Below are 21,860 nucleotides of genomic sequence, written 5' to 3'. Positions count from 1 at the left end.
ACTGTTTGGTTACCAAAATGCATCCATCTTCACTCCTGTGTCACATAGTGAGCTTATCAAATCAAAATACCAAGATTGGTGTGTGTGAAGAAAAGGATAAATAAAGGACACAGATTTAGAAATGAGCAAGATTAGAAGTTTAACACAATGAAATGTGAACTGAGTATGTGCTTTGAATTTACATTTCCACTGTATCAGTGTAGTCGAGGAAATCGACTACAATTGTTCCAGCAACGTAAAAACGTATATTAAAACATGTTTTATTGTAATGATTTACGTTCATTAAATTGATAAAGAAGGCAGCTGCAGTCCACTCAGGGACTAGGTAGGCAGTTGTTCACCAGGGTTGATGCTAACTCCAAATGTGTGGGATTATTAAACCTGTTTGTTCTGACAATTCAAGTAGCTGTGTTGCTTTTTTATCTCTGCTTTTTATTCAGCGTTTGGTTGAAATGCATAAAATAGACAGTAGATTTTATTTGTAGCCCTTTTCTAAAATAATTGGGGGAATCCTGATGAACCATTAACATGTGCCATGATGTGTTATATGTCTAGTTATGTGTTTGATGATGCCAGCTTCACATTCGATTGTGTATCTGTGTCCTTGTCTGTCCGTCCAAACAATTCAGTCTCCCTGCCCTGGCTATTGTTAATACTGCATGATTTGCACTATCCCACTCTCTCATTTACACACACACACACACACACACACACACACACACACACACACACACACACACACACACACACACACACACACACACACACACACACACACACACACACACCATCCACATTCCAGGGTCAGAGATCAGCCAGCTCAGATGTGTGTGTGTGTCCGTGCATGCATTTGTTATGTTTTGGAGGCTCACATTTATACCAACCTCGTGTTGGACCCTCCAGTCAAACTGCAACGGGGGCGAAAAGAACCCCCACACTGGCTGCTTAGGAAAGGCCCGCAGGAAACGCACACTCTCCCATCGACTGCATACAGACACAATGGCTGGTCAGAAATCCTGCAGGAAACTGCACAGGGGAATTCCTGCCAGGCAAGGGCGGATTATTTTCCCCCCTTACTTCCTGCTCCTCGTTTTCTCCCCATCTTTTCTCGCCTCTGCACACTCTGCCTGCCCTCTGTCAGCTCATCTTACTCCTCGTCTTAAATTGTAAAATTGTTTTAAAATGTATGTTTCATCAATTAGGCAGTACTTTGTCTACCAAATGTGTTTCATAAATAATTGTAAATGATTATTTTAGTAAAAATTACTTATAAAAGTGGTGATTTTTTTCTTTATGAACATTACATCAGGCATACACATTGCAATTTGCAAACCTCTGTCATTTCATTGGAATTATCTGAGCGGTCGACTTTATTTTTATTCAGCATTGCTCTGTATTTTCGGAATTTAGCTTGTAAACAGTTAAGATAAAACACTAAAAGTTTAATTGAAGTACTATGGTCAGCTATTTTTAGGCCTCAAACAATTGAGTTCTTTTTCCACCAGTCATATTTACACCTTGGTCTTAAAGACCATTCAGATGTGTAAATTGTCAGTTTGCTTTTGGTCAGAGAAAGAATTTTTGTCTCCACCTGTGTAATCAATTGACCTGATTGATAAACGTGGGGCAGGTTTACATTGTCTGTTGTTTCCCACGCCCATGTGCGTGTGTGTGTATGTGTGTCATCCAACCCTCTCAGCTCCCTCTGTCCATCAACACCTACCCCTGGAATGTTAATGAAAAACAAGAAGGGACCCAAATCCCTTCTTTTTTCTTTCTATTTCTTTCTACTCCTTCTGCAGTTTTATCTATTTATCTGACTTTGTGAAGTTGCTTTCTTTTTGTTCATCACCTCTCTCATGTTTGCGTTTGTTGATAAGTTCTTCAATTGATGTATTTAATAGGCGGCCAACTGAAGATTACTAAAAGCAGTTTTGGACTAAATGTTTGCTTTACTGTTCAGCCAAATTGAACAATTTAAATTGTAGTTACGGTCTCTGTGTTCCCAAAAATACAAAATGTTTCAGGTTTGCAGAGGAAATAGATAAAACGTAGTTGCATTAAATATTTCCGTTTGATTTGAAACAGCCATAATAATGACCAATATTTTGGATGTAGAAGAGATTGAATCTTAGATTTGTAGAATGAAATGAAAAAAATTTATTAAGCTACTGAAGTAAATCTATATATATATAAATCAATTGCTACTTGCGGAGACTCACAAAGACAAGAAATATGCACCCGTGTTTTTTAACCCCAGAGCGACAACATTAGGGGGAAGCCAGCATGCAGAGAGGTTACAGTCAAGCTGCTATCTCCTGATTTGGCGCTGCTTGTGTCTGTTAACTGCCACTTACAGAGGAAGTCTGGCTAAACCGTCACCAACTTCCATGCAGTCGCTCCCCTGCGAGATCCTGGACTGGGGGAAGGGGAGATGTGTCTAGAATCATCATAACACTGTGCTTCACAAGCGCGTCGAGTCCCTGGGATCGCTGCATATTTCCTCCACCTACCTCCGACAGTGTGTACGTTGTGCGTGTGGGTGATCCACCTGTCTGCTTGTACGCACATGCAGCGAGGTGTCAGGGCGCGTGGCGTGCGTGTGAGGTGTAAATGCGCTGGCACCTAGTCGCCACCTCAGGGGTGCAAGAGTAGGGTGGCAGCGCGTGTGTGTTAGCAAGGGTGTAAATTGAGCTGTAATGGTCCTAGAAGGAAGATATGATTGGATGAAACGACGAGACCTTATACGCTTCACCACAGCATTTAGAAGCACTCTGCTCTAAACTGCAGCTGAATTCCTCTCTGTCTCATGTTTTTTTTTTTTGTTTTTTTTTTCTCTCTTCAATCACTCTTGTTTGTGCCTTTCCAAGCTTTCATCTTAGCCTTTGAAATGTAATGTGATGCTGCTTCTTTTCTCTCTTTTTCTGTTACACTCCCTATTCTGTGTTTATAGTCTAATAATGCCTATATTTGTTTACTTTCTTGACTAATGTCCTAATACTTGTGTAACCAACTTGTGTATTTTTTTTTCTTTTCACAAATGGACCAGTATCTAAATGGCCTGTGTCTTTTTCTCTCATTGTCTGTCTACCTTTACTTCTTTTCTTCCTGTATGGAGTATAAGGCAGCTTCATAACATCTATTAATTTCTCCTTTTCTGTTCTGTCTTTAGAAACACAAGGAGCGGGACAGACACAAACCAAAACACAAGAAGACTTCGATGGACATGTCGCCATCTCTCGTTCTTCCGAACATCATGGTCCCAGACAAGGTGAGTTCACTCCTCTGATCTTCACTGCTTTGTTTCTGTTGAATTAGTTAAATATTACAGCAAGAGTCCACAGTTGTTTTCTTTAGATTTACTTTGATTTATTTTGTTGCTCTTCTATATCTCACATCCTTTTGTCCTCCCTTTCCCGTCTATCTCTCTGGTGGCCTGTGTTCTCATGGTCACTGGCCTCCCTTTCTTTTCAATTAAAATCGTGTTATCATTCTCACCGTCCCCCTTCAGGCCTACAACAGCAGCAGCACAGGGGGAGTCGTCAACTCTCTGCCTGCGTCCTCACAGAAGCGGCTGGATGACGGCACGGCTCGTTTCACCACCGCCAACTTTCAGGAAGTGTCTTCCACTCACTCTGGTGGAGCCACGAAAGAAAGCTTGGTTGCAGACACTGGAAAAACTGCATCTGAGGTGAAGACTAAGAAGAACAGTGGCGCAAGTCATGCGGTCGGACAAAGGGGTGGCCGCAAATCTCTCACCTCCTCAGGGAAACCTCTCCCCTCCTCAGTGGTCACCATGGCAACCTCATCCACATCTGCCTCTGCTTCCACTGGACCTTTTCATCAAGGTGAATTGATGACCACAAATGGCCCCGTATGTTAATTTGACACAACTGGGAATTAAGTTCCAGTTAGAGAAATGGAATTGCAATATCAAATTGCTGCCCACCCTATAAAAGATCTGCATGTGCAGCACGATTCAGCGAGCAGTGTCATTAAACCCCAAGTAAGGGTGTGAGTCATGTGCTCTTGTGTGTGTGCTGTGTCAGTGGCTAGCTGATTATCTGGTTAGAAGCCTGGATGTAGTGCATATCTATGATAACACTGTTTCAACTTGTCTGGTCTCCGGCTCCTAAAGTCTGGGGCCTTGTCTGTGATATGAGCACAAGCACACGGTTACATGCAAACCCTAGGAAAAAAAACAAAAGAACCAATGGTGAGGTCAGGACCTGGAGGGAGTCAGTGCTCACACAGAGCTCCTGTGTTTTGTACTATCAGACTCCTGAAGCCTGTGTGTGTGTGTGTGTGTGTGTGTGTGTGTGTGTGTGTGTGTGTGTGTGTGTGTGTGTGTGTGTGTGTGTGTGTGTGTGTGTGTGTGTGTGTGTGTGTGTGTGTGTGTGTGTGTGTGTGTGTGTGTGTGTGTGTGTGTGTGTGTGTGTGTGTGTGTGTGTGTGTGTGTGTGTGTGTGTGTGTGTGTGTGTGTGTGTGTGTGTGTGTGTGTGTGTGTGACTATTCATTTGTCTGTGCGCTTTCATGGGAGCTTGTCAAAGAGGACTGCATGATGAAGAGCTGACTGTAGAGCAGACAGAGAACCAGAGAGCAGATAAAATGCTTGTTTTGGTTATCATGTCTCTGGTTCTCTAATGATAATGGAAAGAAGAGTAGTATGGAAGCTCCCAGCTGCTTTCACTTTCTTCTGTGTCAGTCCTCTCCTTCTGTTGCTTATAAGCTCCATCTTGTCTATTTCTTTGTCTCTCTTGACTGATTACCCACCTGTTTCTCCTTCTCCCAGGCCTCCTGTTGACCAGTGCAAGCAAGACAACCTCAGCCCCTTCCTCTACAGACTTTCTAAGTTTCTCTGATTCATCGTTGCGTCCTGGGGGTGGAACTACCTTCTCCTCCCCACCATCTTTCAGCAGCTGCCTTGTTAAGCCAAGCTCAGACAGTGGAGCCTCAGAGGGGACTTCAACACTCTTTGGTTCCCTCATGTCAGCAACTACTGCTTCTGCAGGTGTCACACGTTTAACATTCTTGGGTTTATTTTTATACAGTGAACAGGAAACACCTTAAAGTCTTTTTTTTTCTTAAAAGAAAATAGTGACAAATCTCTTCTTTTTAAAACTAGTAAAGTCTGACAGATGCAAGTGTTTAGGATGTCAAAATAAATTCAATCCCAGCATCTGTGATGAATTTTTTTATTTTTATTCCTCTTTTCCTAGCAGTATATTTTTTGTTTTGTAATCAATATGATTAGTGACAGTATCTTATCAATTACTATTTAGACACAAGGTAGTAAATCTGGCAACTTAATACTAAAACATTTCCTTTTTTCCTGTCGTTACAGTGGGCGGGAAGTTGTATGAGAATTCCCACAGTCACACCGCTAATGAGATGACGAGCCTTGTTGGTTCTGCTGGATTTAAACGCGCCCAGCCCTCCAGCTCAGGCCCGGGGATCGGTGGAGCGGTGGCAGCAGTGGGGGAAGATGGCGTGAAAAAGAAAAAGAAGGGCAACTGGCGAAACCGATTTGGACCTTGCTTTACTACAGATGTCAAGCCTTCAGAGCCAGCTCCCTCCATGACACTCTCCACCTCCTCCACAGCCAGCACCACCTCTTCCACTGCCTCTTCCTCCTCATCGTCATCCTCAACGCTCTCAGGCCGACCAGGTTTAGTTTCCAGTAGTGGTTTAGGAGTGGGTGTTGGAGGAGGAGAAAGGAGCCTGGGGGTTATGACCGTTGGTCCCGGTATCCAGAAGTCTCCATCACTCCTCAGGAATGGGAGTCTGCAAAGCAACAGCAGCTCCACAACCACTGTGCCAGGTAAGGAAGAACACAACACACACAATACTAAGATGTAAGATTGTGTTGATAGTCACGTGCCTAGTCCAGTAGCCGATAGCGTTGCCAATGGTGTTTGTTGGTGCGTTGCTGCTGAACCATTGGGAAGATTTTCTGGCATGAAGCACAAGAAATGTGCTGCATAACTAGTTAATAAGGAAATTTGGATTGCAACATGAAAAAACACAATCCATTAAAAAAATCTTATTTAAAGTTCAAATTTCAAAGATCACGTCTTTTTGTGGTGTCTCATTGCTGTCTTTGCGGTTCTTTTGTTGTATGGTAAAATATAAGTGCCGATTAAAGAAACAGAAAATATTTATGGACTACTTCAGTGCAGGAAAGTTTTAACATCCGTCACAAATGGCAAAGGTTTGACACACCTTTTGTAATTCGCTTTGTGTGCAAGTCAGTTCTGTTATTTCCTCACACACGTGGAAATGGTTTGTATGGTGTTTTTTCCCCATCGTGTTCAGTTGCTTGGCAACCATCGTTATGCTTTGGAGTTTCCCTCTGCTCATCGAAATGGCTCAGTACAGCCCACACATCCCACATTGCTTCTTTCTTTCAGAATTACCACCCTTTTGTTTCTCCCCGCTGCCTCAGCTGCTACCTTACCTGCATACTCCTCATTCCTTAAATCCTCACCTCACCTGTTGTTGCTTTATGCAGTTGAAGGTATATGTGTGTGTGCACGTGCGTGAGTGAGAGCATTAACAAAAGAGCTTGCATACAGTGCATGTGCAGAATGTGCAGATGCCTAATTAGATGAAATGTAAACAGGCTTTTTAATTAAACTAATCAATAGACTCAGTCTGTAAAGTAAAAATCACCAATTTGTTCCTGCTCAATGGCATTTAATACACCACGTAAAACTGGTTTCTTTGTTGAAAATGAATTATATTATACATTGATATATTTTTCTTTTGTGACAACAGATTTAGTTCATCCACCGGTAGTTAAATATAAATTTGCTCCTAAGTATTCACATCCATTATAAACAATGACAAATACCCTTTTGTACTAATATGGTAGAATTAAACTTAAAGATTGTTCTTTTTTTTCATATTACCAGTTGCTAAAAATAATGTTTGTCATAATTAGGAGCATACGCTTATTGTAATAACTTGCTACGGTATAAAGGTCTTGAGAAACTAAAACCAATAAAAAATTGTGATTTAGTCTCTGCTTGCTCAATCATTTAGGCACAGGGATGGTTTTATTGTAGCATTATAGGTTTGTATCAGCCACCTAATAAACCTAATAAAATTCAATGGTTTTAATTAGGATTCGATTTCTTTCTACATATATTGGATAGTTATCAGTTTTATATTACTCAATAATATCATGTTAAAGGTTATAGCAATCTGAAGTGCAGACGTTACATATTTTGGGCAGCACTCTCAAAATTCATTGTATTATCAGAAATCTTCATCTGTAATGTTTTTGACATTATATGTGGCTGATGGGATTTTTATGTGACGTCATGTACGTTTGAGATTTTGGAGCATGTGCTTGCATATATAGTGTAAAAGATGCTGTGTTTGAAGAGAATTGTGTGTTCTTTGTACTGTAAATATTTAGCTCGGGGTTAATGCAGGGCAGTAATGGGAAGGATCTTGGAGGTGTACCCCCCTCTACCCTGTGCTGATGGATAGATAGTTAGCCTGATAGATGCGTGTTAGTGGGTGGGGAGACCGGGGTTAGATTTTGGCTAGGTTAATGTTTGACAGCAGGGGGGTCGCAGATGGGGGTGGAAAGATGGTGGGTGGACATGAATTTATTCAGACCATGCACTTTCCTCAATGATGGATAATAGTGAGAGCAGAGGACAGGGCAGAGCATAAAATAATATATTTTGTAAATCTTTTAAATTTGTTTATTCTTGGCTTTAAAAAACAAAAAAATTAAATAAAGAGTTTTTTTTAGTCTTAGTATTTGTCCTAGCTTGGTCTTCCCCCTGTTAGTCAATAGGGTCTGTATTAAATACCAAATTAAACTTATTGGTATAATCTGTAAATTCTCACATACAGCATCTACTTTGCTATGGTGTATGCATTGTAAGGAATCTGAAAATACTTTTGTTATTAATATCGATATGATGTTGTAAACATTTTAACTTAAAGTTCTCTAGTCAGATGTATTTATTTATTGGCTGGTAATATTTTCCATGTTTTTCCTTAAGCAGGTTACTACAGTAGTCAGACACAGCCTTTTTCCACCAATATAGTAAAATATAGGAACCGGAGCAGAAGAGAAATCAGATAAAAGTAAAAATATCTACAATTAGATCTGAAAATTTCTCACGTTAATACATTTTACAGAATAAATGTAATGTAGGAGGAACATTTTTGTACAGGAGTTAAGCTGTTCCTTGATTTGTAACCTGAGCGTGTTTCAGGGTAGCAACTGTTGTTGCCTCTGCATCTCACACAACCTTACCAATTGCTTGCAAATCACACAACCAAATGTTGTAATATACAGAGAAATATATTTCTGCTTAGCTTTGGTGGTGGACAGTTCGCATAATAATAAATGTTGTTTTTCACCACATTCCATCTATAAACCCCGATTTTGTGTGTGTGTGTGTGTGTGTGTGTGTGTGTGTGTGTGTGTGTGTGTGTGTGTGTGTGTGTGTGTGTGTGTGTGTGTGTGTGTGTGTGTGTGTGTGTGTGTGTGAGAGAGAGAGATACTTAAAAATTCTATGCCTATGATAAATTTTAAGGTTAGACTTTAACCTCAAACACAAACTATAGGGAATAATGGCTTAAAGTAATCAAGGTGGATATTTTTGGAAACTAACAAATGTGTTAAACAGGAACAAAAGGAGTGAGGAAGTTGTATGATGTAGGCAGTTGTGCTTAGGGGCTTAACGTTATTGATCACATGGATAGGGTTATGTGTTTTACAAGCTCAGGCGTGTGTGTGTGTGTGAGCATGTGCCCAGTGTGTTGTTACAAGTGTTTTCAATTTTTCCCTTCCTCTGTATATAATAAATTTAGTTCCCACACACAGTTAATCAGTTTATATTTCATTTATTTTATTACTTCTCACTGGCGTCTTCAGTAATGAATGGATTGCTAAGATATTCAATAAATAATTCTTCGATAGCCTTGAAAAGCAGCCTTTTGGTGAATATACTCATGTTTTTAGTTTGTTTTTTATATATCTTATTAATTTGGAGCTTGTAGATTTTTTTTTGTAGTTTAGTGAAGGAAATCACGTTGTCAGATTTGTGGCAGGATATTTTTAACTGAAAGTGGAAATATTTAAATATAGTGTGTAGATGCATTTCAACTTATAATTCAAGAAAGCCTAACCAGTCTACACATTGTTACACTTTTGTGACAGTATTTTCATTTTAAGTTACAGAGTTTTCCTGTATACCTAAACATAAGACTACAATTAAAATACTCTTGAACACGTTTAAGGTTGTTTATTCAGGTGATTGAATTTGTAAAATTTAGAAATTTAATATTCCAAACACCCAAACTGATATAATCTAATATTATAATATAACCTCAATATGAATTTAAATTACACTGTTTTTCGTCTGGCTCATTTGTTTCGTATTTTGTATTATTTCATCAGCAGATTCAGCTCAACGTATTACAATAAACTGTTGGTTTGGCCTCTAATTCAGCTGCCTAAATCTGCATGCTGGAGCACATGCCCTCTGAGCCTCAGCAGCTTTGCTATGGGTATCAATTTTTCTGGTGCATATTACAGAGCGTTATATATAGTATGTAGACCCATGTAGTGTTAGTATCTCTCTCTCTCTACCTCTCCCTCTCTCTCCCTCCACCCTCCCCTCCTGGCACAAAGATCTCTTGTTCCCCCAGTGAATGTGTGCTGCCCTGAGCCATTCAAGCTTTTGTGGGGCTGAGGGGGGGGCTCTCCCCCTTCTTCTGCTGGGGTCAAAGGGGGGCAGGGGCAGGGCTTATCCCTGGTTAGTGGGTGAGCACTGGGGAGGGAGGAAGGGGGAGAGAGAGAGCAAAGAGATAAGAGAATGGAGAATTCATATGGGTGGGTGAAAATGAAGCAGCATCTTAACTTAGGTTATTTATAGTGTGCTTGTAATGTTTAGCAAACTTTTGAAAATCTTGTGTGTGTTATATGTTTTAACGTAATTAAAATTGAATTGATCTCTTTACAATTAGAATGAAACAAGATGCTGTGGCCATACAGTCAGAGCTACATACGGTCATCATATCTGTACCTTGGTCATAAGCCAATTGTAGATGTTCCTTCATAACTGAAAATATTTAAGCTAAACACTAACACAGATATTTGCTTTTTCTATAGTTTTTAAATGACTTTTGTTTGCGTGAAAATGTTTTGTGTTGTAGTTTACAAGGTTTTAATTATGTTAGTAACTTGTCTAAATTAAGTTTAACTGAAGTTGTATATGAAAGAGCATTTTACAAATTCTTTCCTACATAAAAGAAAAATCACAGAATATACAAGGTCGGTGAGAAGAATGATGGAGAATATAATGTGCGTTGCTGCAGGATTGGCGGCGTCAGCTGTTTGAACTTTTCTCAGTAGGAAAATCATATTCGTTCTCTGGTACACCATCACCACCACCAGGCATGACATCATTCCTATGCTTTTCCTGCTGTAATAATTATAGCCACAGTGATTGTTCTGTTATTTAAATGAGATCAGATGGTGAATGTCTTCTACCTTGGATTCCTCCACAGGTGTCTTCTCTGGTTCTGATGCGACGGCGTCTGGTACAGGAGCCGTCGCCGTGGGCGGAGCCGGCTCTGACCTGTCACAGCAACAGCAGCCCATTCCCTCATTAGCCGCCCCTTCTCCTTTCACCGCCACGGCGCCGCTGACCAGCACAGCGTCCACACACGTGAGTCCAAACACGCAACCGGTGCTGCAAACTAGTGCGCTCGTCACTCTCACATGCTCATTAAACACACTCCATCTCTCCCTTTCACAAACACACACACTCTTCATTCAGCACCCTCTACATCTGTCAATTCAACTGAATCTCTTGCGTCTTTCAGCTGAAGTGTAGATAAATGGTGGGAAAACAAATAAACCAAAGCGCACTAATTAGCATCTTCCGTGCCAAATCTCTCGACACTATTATTAATCCACAGCACTTAAATTATGTGTGAAATGTGTGTGTTCTGACCTTGTGTTCGTGGTGTTTTCTCAGCATGTTACTATGTAGCTTTTTCAATTTTTTTGCACAGTTTAGTGCAAGTTTTTCTTCTTTTGCGCATTTCAGGAAAGCAGCTGTGTTTTTGTCACCTAATTCAAGAAGGTGTTTTTATTACTGCACATATACAGGAATGTGTACAAATCAGGAAGATTTGGAAGAGGAAGAGATTTTTCTTCAGGAAAAAAAAATTCAAATTCATCTTTGATATTTTAGCATTATTAGATTTTTTTTGTGTGGCCATAATAATGTAATTGCACTTAAAATAACTTTTATTTACGTAAATGTAAAAAAAAAAACATTTTTCAAGTTTCAGGTCAGAATTAGTATTATTGGGAATTTTAGACGGAACACTGAAAATTAGTGTGTTGTGTGCGTCTCACTCGTTTTCAACTTGCTCATATACAAAAGTAAGGGGGCCGTCTCTAAGTTGATCAGCTCAAACCCCTCGAGTAATCACTGCCCCACTCTTTTTAAAAGAGGGGGAAAAATCCTCTTCAGCCTCTGACCCTAGTGTCCATCCTTTCAAACCCCTCTCCTCAAAGACCCTGCTTTATCGGTCCACCCAACTTCGTTTTTCTCCCATGACCACTTTACCACAGAACACATTTTCTCTCACCCTCGGCCTTCTTTCTCTCTGTCCTCATCCATTTCTCTTTTTCCTCTCTCCGTTGTCCTGTGATGTAATGACATCTGACAAGCACTGCAGTAGGAAAGGAGGGATAGATGGAGGGAAGGATCGTTGTGAATGTGTTTTTTTTGTGTGCACATGTAGGGGGTTTGCACTGATTGTCTAGAATTTGCTGCTCTGGCCTTCATCAGGTCCTACTCTTCTCTGCAGGACAAGGCATGGCCCCGGCAAAAAGCCTATTTGCTGCATGTGTGGAAGAGTTTTAATTGTGGATGTGTGTGAGGAAACAATTTAGACCAAAGTCTAAATTTAAGAAAACATTTTTTTTGTCTTCCATCTTGTTCAAACTGGTTTAAAAAAAAATTGGTTAGTTTTTAAAGTGTTTGTGTTCATCCAAAAGAGACACTGTCTGAGTTAAGTTAGCAAAAATTACGCAATGACAGAAGCATGCCACCAACAACAGGCTTCCCTCAGTGTGTGTCTGTGTGATAGACAGAGACCATTTGCTATTTTCAGTCCACTAGCAGACTCTCAGCCTACTGTTACTGGCCATCAGCCCAGGAAAGAGAGCGGCATTGGGGAAGAGACTTTGAATAAGAAATGAATGTTAATGAAAAATGAATGTTGATGGGGATAGAAGGCTGGTTTATAGAACAGAGGGAAGGGGTGGAGAGGGGTCTACAAAGAAATCTGAAGTCATTTCAGTGAGGAAGAAAAAGTGACTGAGGGGAAATCTGTTCCTCCGCTGAATTAATATTTATCAGAGTAGGGAATTACTATGACGTCCCTCCAGATTTTATTATTTTAGACAGCTTGATTACAGATTACTATGAATTTGGAAAAAGGAGAATTATTTTTCTTACATATGATCTAGAGGTCACAGATTTGTTTAGAAGGGTTTTTTTACTATGTTTGTCTTTCTTCACATTATACTCAAACAAACTGTGGAAGAGCCATTGTAATTGGTTTTTTTTTATTAGTTTTTAATGGTGTCACAAGCTTTGATATTAGCTTTTTTTCCCTCAAAACTGTCAGCCATTTTGTTCTTTTTAGATAGACCTCCTGGTGCTCCACCCTTGCTATCCTCCCTCACACCCCACCCTCCACACTGCCATCCTTATTTGGGAAATGCCTTAATTGGATTAAAGTCCATGCATCAGAAAGTGTGTATGTGTGTGCGTGTGTGTGCGTGCATGTGCACAGACCAAGCTGTAAATTCATGATTAAAAATTTTTTTTCCACGCATTCCACACCTAAATTTCACCATAGAATACCCTTCATTTCTTTTATTAAAATAAATATACTGTGCTTAAAAAACAATAATAAAATCAAATACACAACAATTATTGTAAATAATTGTATGGTGCTGATATAAAATAACATATATTATGATTGATTAATTAATTTAAGGTTTTAGTTAATGTTGCCACTATTTTACAGGATCAGTGTGACACCTAGTTGGGACGTTCTGCTAATCTGACCACACTGGGACAGACCCTTGCTGCATGTTGTAGTTTTCTCTGAATTTTTAGTTTTCTCTCTTTTTTACCAAAACGCTGTGTGGTTGCATATGGTTTATACATTTCTCTATCTGTGCCGTGTCTTTAGGTGAGCGGTTTGCCAGGGTCAGTTTTCAACATGGCCCCCTCCCACATGTTTGGTAACAGGTTGAATCCCAACTCGGCCATGGCAGCACTCATCGCCCAGTCTGAGGCCTCACCAGCAGGTATGTGAATGTGTGTTTGTGTGTGCGTGAGCCAGAAAGAGAAGAAGATAATGGATAGGTCACATCCCCTTGGTCACACTAGGAGTTCAAGGGTCAGTGCATGATAGTTTCAAGCTCGTCCGCCTTAACTGCAGCTCCAGTTACAGCGCCTCCATCAACCTTTTGCTCTTTTTTAAATATCTGCCACATATTTGCAAATTTGCAATATTTGGGCCCACAAAGATATTAAATAATAAGTACAATGTTTAGCTTTCGTCTTCACTTGGGCAAATGTGAGAACAAACAAAGGCTGTGATTGAAATTGATTCTTTCTCCTGCAGTACAGAAAAGATCTGTTCTGTGTTGGGCATAAGGGAACTGATGGGGGAGGCAAGAGATTACTTTACTAAACAGAACTTAGTAGAAGGAAGGAAGAGGAAGCTAGTTACTACTGCTGTTGGTCAGTAGTCATCAGCTAAATCACCTGCGACCTGCAGGTCAGCTCAGCTAAAGGCTCTGCATGGTTTCCATTAAGCCTTGGACAGACACGCTTCTATTGATATTTCCACTGACAGTATGCATATGCGGGTATGTTTCCCATATGCACAGTAGAACGCATGACGGTGACCTTCTGAGAGGAAGAGCACTTTCATGTATTTGGCCAAACAGCGTGACAAATAAAAACAAAAAAGTGTACAGCATCTTAAAGATAAAGACAGGATGAAGTTTAATACTATGGAGGCACATGCTGTGGGCTTTTGGACTTTGGCTAATTATGATTGAAAGCATAAATTGTTTGAATGAATCAGGTTGATTGACAGAGCCACGGGCGGGTGTGTGGTTGTGTGCGCAAAACGGATCAAGTGAAGTTGTGTTTGCATGCTTGTGTATATGTTAAAAGCAACTTTGTGTACGTTTTGAAAACATCGGCGTATAAGCAACCTGTTAAACATTACACAGCACAATTTCCATTTGGCTGAAGTCACACGAGATGATTCACCACACAGCTAACAATATTTTTAAATGTCCATGAAGACAAAATTTTTATGTCCGACAAACCTAATTTCAGTTTACTATTTACCAGTTGTCTAATATAGTTGTACATAAACATTTTGTTAGCCGACTCTGCTGAACAGTGTTACCTTGCCCATGACATGTAGGAAATTGCATTTGTGAACGAGTAAGGGTCACAAGACCACAAACATGCAAGGTGTACAAGTGTTTGTATGCACGTAGGCTGTTTACTTTGGCAGCCGCTTCTCTTTGCTTCCTGAGTGTCTGGAGGGAGGTGCCTGCATGAAACGGGTTATGAGAGAAAGGCGAGTGACTAGAGTGGTGACCCGGCGGGGGTAAAAGCTGGGATTGACTGTCTTAAGTAGAGGGGAGTTTGTGTGAGTGTTTAAATGCAAAAGCGTGTGTGCGTGTATGCGCGTGCGTGTGTGATTCATTACTCATTGAGGAAAATGAAAAGAAGTGTCTGGCCAGGGGCCCAGAGGGACATGGTAGAGAGAGGCTCTCGCAGAAGGCGGAGAGAGAGAAACACGCATTTAGTTCGATTAAAGGTTGTATGTGAAAAAGAGAGCTTTGTAGTTTGAAGAGCTGCATGTGTCGTGCGTCTGGACTACACTCATTTTGAAAGCACAGTCAGTTTTTAGTCAGTTTGTTCACACATGGCTGTCTCAAACTGGATAAATCTGAAAACACAGAGTTAAACTTGGTCACACAGACACGTGGTCTTTGTGTGAAATGATTAAAGAAATAATATTTACAACTAACAACATGTTACAAAAAAAGTGAATAAATATTCTTTGGACGTTCTTCAACTTTGGCCGACTCATGTTCTCAGATGTCCAGTTGATTTTACGTGTGTGTGTGCACAGATCCGGAGGTGGGAGACGGCGGCGTCGGTGCTCAGGGCTTTTGCATAAGAGCTTCTCCCAAGACCACCCCGCGGTAAGTATACACACACACACACACACACACACACACACACACACACACACACACACACACACACACACACACACACACACACACACAGATGCCCCCTCATTTTAACATTCCTCACCGGCCCCCTTGCCTTGCCCATCCCTCCCCCCTCTCCGCTTTCCCCTCCGCTGGCCCCTCGTTTCCTCCCTCGCTCTCACTCCTCACACACACACTCTCTCCCTTTCACTCTTTACCCCTACAGGCAATTCTCGCTCTCTCAGCCAACGATAACTTGTGTTTTTGAAGGTCGTAACCATCCTTCAATTCTAGTTAGATTATTATTTTTTTCTTGCTTTACTCACACATGGATGGACAGTATGGTCGCTTTCTACCTCAGCTCCATTTGGGAATATCTGCATGCAGGTTTCAGGATGGGAGTAGTGGTGGTTTTTGTCTCTGCTTATGTGGGATGTATAGTTTCACTTGATGAGGTTGGTGACAATGTCTACACTTTTTATAACCTTATGCTTTGAGTTCGGAATAAAGTCATGTGGCAATATTGACATTTAAGTTCTGAACAGAAGATTGTAATAGAAAAATGTTGTCATTGAAGTTATTATGTTTTCATTTGTAAGTAGCACAAGAAGCATGACTTTGTATAAGAAGCAATAACTTTAATGTCATGTTAATTTACTTTACTTCCATTTAATTTTTGGACAGGGCTCAGCGTGTTTACATCTGCAGTGCGATTCAAAACATTAAGAATCTTGCCAGCACTATGTGGATCTAACTTTTCATCTGCATTACACACCCCTCCCTCCCCTCTACTGTCCCACATTTTCCCTGTTTCACAGTTAAAAATGATCTCAGCGCCAACAAAATTTATCACGACTGTCCACTTCCCTCATTCTGTCTCTCTCTCGCATGTCCTCTTTCTTCTGTTCTCTCCTTGTCTTTTTCTGTCTCACTTACACACACACACACAGAAAGCCTGGCCCCTTTTCATTAGAGGCCACTGTAACAACAAATTGATGTAGTTTTATAGCCAGCAGTGTCTATGTTTGTCTGACGTTTATGTTGGGTCGTTAATCTCCCTATTGACCTCTCTATCTCCTCTTTTCTATCCCTGCTCATTCAGCTCTCCTATTGGTGGCCTGCAGATCCGCTATGACTCTGCGGGGTCGTTGCCGGGGATGGGGTTGCTAGGGGCAGGGGGAGGCGGCGTGGACACGCTGCCCCCGGTGGCCACCAGCATAGAGCAGCTCCTGGAGAGGCAGTGGAACGAAGGGCAGAGCTTCCTGCTGCAGCAGGGCGCACAGGGGGATGGTAAGGGACCGTGCACAGGGTGTGTGTTGGAAATGATACCAAAGCAATGGCTGCTTTGACAAGTGCTTCAACAAAATATAACCATTTTAAAATGAGGGTAGTTCTTCTGATTTTGAACAACTAAATATGTCACTTGATTCATTGAATGAGTCACCTTTCTTCTTCATACTTTTTCCTGTTTTATGAAGTCAAACAGCCATTAAGTGCTATTATGATGGAACTGGGCAGAATGTGAAGAAAAAGCTCATGCTGACAAAAAACACTTCTTAACCAGTAGAGGTTTTACAATATGATTCACTTTCAAAGCTGATTGTTGTTCTGTCAGCCATTTGTTTACAGCTGCTGATGTTCTGTGTCCATTTTTCACTCACGTTCTCGTGTTATCTGTCATTGTTCTTTCTTTCAGTCTCAGTCAGTTATCTGCTTATCTGAACATCCTTTCAAGAATCAATAGGGTGAAAATGAAAAAGGGGATGGCAGCCAAGTTGTCGGAAAGGTTGTCCTTCAGCTGGACAGGCCAGGTTTATTTCCTGTGTTGGCAAATTCTCCTCTTCTGAGTTGTCCTTGAGCACTGGACTAACTCTGTGCAGGCACCGCTCTGTATCTGATCTTGACCTTTGACCTCCCAGTGGAGTATATCTGTCTAATTAGTCACTGGGTATTTGCACAGAGCTGAATGGAGGCAGAGTTCAGTTGCATGGTTTTGCCTTAAGGAATGAGTGGCCTTTTGAAAGTCGCACTAGTGAAAGGATCGTCCCTGAAGTGCAGCAGTTTACATTTAAAATTAGGTAAAACCCTTTGGTCTGTGCTGACTTCAGACTGTCAAAGAGGATTTTTATTTAAAAGCATCTCGGCATTGAAAACTTAGACCAGAGATATTCCAAATATTTAAAGGTATAAGCAGAAACAGCAACTGCTGCAGCGGCTTCAAACTCCAGTCAGAGTCAATTTAAATTCCTATTTTCTTTTCTCAGTGGTGGCGATGCTGAAGTCCCTCCATCAGCTGCAGGAGGAGAACAGGAGGCTGGAGGAGCAGATTAAAACTCTGACCATGAAGAAAGAAAGACTGCAGCTTCTCAGTGCTCAGCTATCAGTGCCTTTCACCCCCTCCACAGCTTCCTCTGGTGTGTGCTCTCTCACACGCATACACCTCAAAGTAAATGATTTATAGCGTAATAAAGATGACTGGTAAAGTCCCAATGACACGTTGATTTGATTTGAAGAGCACAAATATGCGACTAAACTGAGGTTATCCAAGAAAATGCACAGTGATGAGTGATGAATGTGTCTGTACCTGTAACTTCACCCTGGATTACTGCAAATGAGCTTCGGCATTTACATTCTGCATTCAACAGATGCTTTAGAGCTTCAACAGTTTAACACATTTTCTGATTAATGAATATTTGTTGCTTTATTGGTTTATATTAAAAGTAACACCTTCACAGGTTCCACATTATAAAGACTAAAGCCCCAATGCTGAAGACACAGAAAACATCTAAACCTCTATACATTTGTGTTGCAGATGTGAAAGGAGCCACTGACCTGTCACTACCTGTCTCAGCTCAGGTAAACACACACACCATGGATGTATAGTCTCAGTCTGAACTCTGTAAGGGTCAGTCAATTAACACGTCTCAAATGGATTATAAATAAAAACTATTGTTTCTGTGGGTTTCTCAGGACAACGCGTCGTGTGGTGGCCACAGCAGTAGCGGCTCCACCTCCTCCCTCTCCACCCCTCCTTCTGTTTCCCAGAGCCCACCTCAACCGCAGCTCAACGGGGTTGCCACCGCGGGGCCGGCCCCAGCCGGTCTGGGCGGGGTGGCGGGGCTGATGGGGGCCCTCGGAGCCGGAAGCACCCTGGGCATGGGAGGCATTGTGGGGGCGTTGAACGGGGTGATCCAGACCCCAGCGGGGACTGCCAGCCCTCACACACACACTACAGGAGCAGCTACAGGCGTCACTCTGCCCGTCAGCAACAGGTACGTCCGGTGGATGCCTACGGCTTTGTCAGATAAGACACACTGAATCCTTTACTGTAGCGCGCACATGCGTCTAGAAGCTTTTTATTTTTTTCTTCAATGCGAACTTCATTTTGTGTTTCCCCTGCTTGCGTGTTGGACTCTAGCAGCTCAGCAACTGGTAAGAACAGGTGAGACAAACGTCAGTTCACATCACTGCAATGTAAATTCCTTATTCCTTATGATTTTTTTAACAGTTTTTTCTATGTTGTATTTTTGCTAATTGTAACCATATAATGTCTTTTGTTGAGGTTTTGATAACTGTCTGACTGTGAGCATGTGTGCTTCGTCTCCACAGCGCAGCGCGCCTCGGTCTGCTGTCTGAGCAGCAACGCCTCCTCCTGCAGCAGCATCAGCTCCAGCAGCTTCTGTCCTCTCAGCCTTCACCGGTACGACACGCCTGCCAAACATCTTCACTCCGTCAGTCGTCCTCCCCCCTTTTTGCTTCTCAACCACATTTTCCTCTCCCTTGCTCTCTCCTCCACTCCTCCCAGGAGCAGCAGCAGGTGCTGCTGTACCAGCTGATGCAGCAGCAAGATCTCCACCAGCTGCAGACCCTCTCCTCCTCTGCCCAGATTCCCTCCATCCCACTCTCCTCCGCTCAGCTGTCCATCAGCAACCTGCTGCCCGGCGCCCAGAGCCAGGGCCAAGGCGCCATCACGGCCAACCCCTTCCTGGCGCTGCAGCACGCACACACTGACGCACACGCCTCCGGGGCGCCGAAGCCGCGGCTCGCTGAGAAGGCGGTGGGCGTCACGGGGCAGGAGAAGACATGACGGCAGATACTCTTTTGTTTTGGTGTAGTTTTTGCTTCTTAAACAAATATGCAGAGTTTTCCTGAGACCTGTTGGTCAACTTTATTGTTATTATATAGAAAGGTCTGAGTCCTGGTAGATGAATGCCTCTGCACAATCTTCCTGTGGCGAGTGATAGCAGAAAACTGTTTAGCATTTCTTTTTGTGCAGGCACTAACTCAGTTGACCTAGACAGCTTTATTTTTGCAGCAAGTGTTTTGTGTAAATTTCTATTTATTTCCATCCATTTTAGATTTCTAACTTTTGGCTTTAGTGCTGCTTCAGGTTATTATTTTGTCACTGCTGAAACAATTATTTCCATTTAATATCACTGGTAACTTAATGTTTGTTGGTGTCATTGTGTTGTACCAGAGCATGTGGCGTGTGTGTCCATTCTCTTCTCTCAACAGGTGAGTTGTCTCACAGGTGTTTCACCCTCCATCGACTAATGTTTTCGTCTCAAAATGTGAGCGTTTATTTTCTGTTGCCATGTCTCCGTGCTTTCTCTCTCACTTTACTCTCTTCCCATCGTGCTTCCCACTCTCTTTCCAGTCTCTTTGTTGTTTCACTGTCTCAGGGGCCTCACCTCACAAGAGTTACGCACTCTTCACCCAAGCTAGCACACAGAACTGTAAGCGTGAAAAAGGAAAAATAGCAGAAATAAATGAATGTTTAAAATAAACACAAGCTCCTACCGCAAGACTTACCAGTAGCAGATGAATGCCTGACATCTGTCTTGCAGTGGTTCCACAGAGTTTTGGGTGAGAGTGAAGAAATCCCACGTTTTCATTTCATCTCTCCCATGTGTCTTTCATGCCGTTGTGTAGATCCATTAACGCCAGCGATTCAAGCCTCGTTCGGTCACCGCAGAAGCCTTGCTTTTCACGGTCTCTTCTCTGGGCCACAAACAGGGGGCTCACTCAGAAAGCTGAAATGTACGTATGCAGATGGAAAATGGGAATTTTAATATGGATGTGTTACTTCACACTGCACAGACTCAAATAGAAACTATGTAGATATTTCGTCACTGCATGCAAGTTGTTACATTGCATATTTGTGATTGAGCTCCCCGTGAACCTACCTCTTGAGCAGGACTAGCCTATTAGGACCTAAAAGGCCAAAACCAGTGGCCGCTTAAAAACTCACAACAGTCAGGACTGGCCAATCAGGGCCCGAACCCAAGTGCCTGAGGCCAAGGGGGGAAGGCGGGATTTATTTTGCTTTTACCTGTGTCCCTGTCGCTCAGTCGATTTCTACACAACGCTACTGTTAATTAAGCTGCGTTGCCAAGGCAACAGATGATTAAAAACACTTCGCATGAGGCTGAATGAGCCGTCTCCTTAATAAAACCAGGAAATATTCTGCTGCATTCTCTAAAATCAAAGCCAACTTTGTATTGTGCTTTTTTATTTATTTGGAGTTTGTTTGTGTAATGGGTATAAGATGATATATTTTAAAAGCCCGCTGGTGTTGCAATGTAACATCATTTTGTACTACTGTGTAAATTTATGTTTGTCTTGTTTTTTTAATTTCGTCTTTACAGTCAAATCTTGCTGTAAGCCCTTTTAATGACTTTACTCTGTGTCATGTGTTGAAAGCTAGAAGCTACTTGATAGTTGGCTCATTGGGGGGTGGGGGGTGACTGTATATAGCTGTTTGTAGAGGGGAGGAAGCGTGTCAGGGTTGAGTGGCACAGTTTTTACCTCGTTACCTGTACATAGACATTTCTCACTGGCTGTTGGTGTACATAAGTGATTCTGATTGATGGCGTGAAGCACAGCCAGTGAAGCCTCAGTTTGTGTGTGTGAATCTCTAGGACCAGACAAAAAAGGTTGACAGTGACTGGACACGAAAAAATATTAATTTATTTTTATATGTGCAGGGACATTGTGTTTCTTTTTTATGTTTTGCACCATTTTCTTGATGAGAAAGTCATTTTATACTCTTGGCACCATGTTTCGTGCACACATTTGTTTTGATCAGTTTTGTATATGTAAAATAATGGGAGGAGGAAATTTGACATTGTATTTCAAAACACCCAAAATAAAGAAACACTCTGGATAAAATAACTGTTTTGAGACTTCTATATTCATGTACTATGACTCTTTTTATGTACGAGTATGTTTTGGGATGACATACTGTTGAGCCTTTTTCATCACATACTGCGCTGTGACAGTTTTTCACTAGACACTATAATAAGGAAGATTTATGACATAGTCAGACGTCAGCAAAGTCACCAACCGGCTCAGCAGAGGTTGTACGTCCTGAGGCAACTGAATAAATTTCACCTCACTGTGAAGATGCTGGTGAACTTCTACACTGCCATCGTAGAATCACAGTCTGGTTTGCAGCAGCAACAGCCAGGGACAAGGCCAGGTTGAGGTGAGTCGCTGCCACCGGCACATGTGTAGGATACTGGGACAAAAAGCCAGGATT

At 41.8% G+C, this 21,860-nt stretch overlaps 1 protein-coding gene across 4 annotated transcripts in view; it reads left to right on the top strand.

Moving 5' to 3' along the window:
- mllt10 (MLLT10 histone lysine methyltransferase DOT1L cofactor) overlaps positions 1-21,493 on the top strand; it is a 31,726-nt gene extending 10,233 nt beyond the window's left edge. For 2 of the 4 annotated variants that reach the window (XM_029146891.2, XM_029146895.2), the window contains 14 exons: positions 3,173-3,271; positions 3,512-3,848; positions 4,793-5,011; positions 5,345-5,821; positions 10,543-10,703; positions 13,258-13,375; positions 15,235-15,307; positions 16,422-16,609; positions 17,584-17,733; positions 18,132-18,175; positions 18,290-18,591; positions 18,738-18,761; positions 18,929-19,019; positions 19,125-21,493. In XM_029146891.2, coding sequence (XP_029002724.1) covers positions 3,173-3,271; positions 3,512-3,848; positions 4,793-5,011; positions 5,345-5,821; positions 10,543-10,703; positions 13,258-13,375; positions 15,235-15,307; positions 16,422-16,609; positions 17,584-17,733; positions 18,132-18,175; positions 18,290-18,591; positions 18,738-18,761; positions 18,929-19,019; positions 19,125-19,406 — 2,565 coding nt within the window. In that variant the 3' untranslated portion in view covers positions 19,407-21,493. The remainder of the gene's footprint in view (positions 1-3,172; positions 3,272-3,511; positions 3,849-4,792; positions 5,012-5,344; positions 5,822-10,542; positions 10,704-13,257; positions 13,376-15,234; positions 15,308-16,421; positions 16,610-17,583; positions 17,734-18,131; positions 18,176-18,289; positions 18,592-18,737; positions 18,762-18,928; positions 19,020-19,124) is intronic. The other 2 variants (XM_029146892.3, XM_029146894.2) reach the window with 2 other exon arrangements.
- The last annotated feature ends 367 nt before the right edge of the window (positions 21,494-21,860 follow it).

This window comes from Betta splendens, chromosome 4 (genome assembly GCF_900634795.4).
Source record: "Betta splendens chromosome 4, fBetSpl5.4, whole genome shotgun sequence".
In the NCBI taxonomy this organism is placed as follows: Eukaryota; Metazoa; Chordata; class Actinopteri; order Anabantiformes; family Osphronemidae; genus Betta; species Betta splendens.
This window is presented reverse-complemented; position numbering and strand designations above follow the sequence as displayed.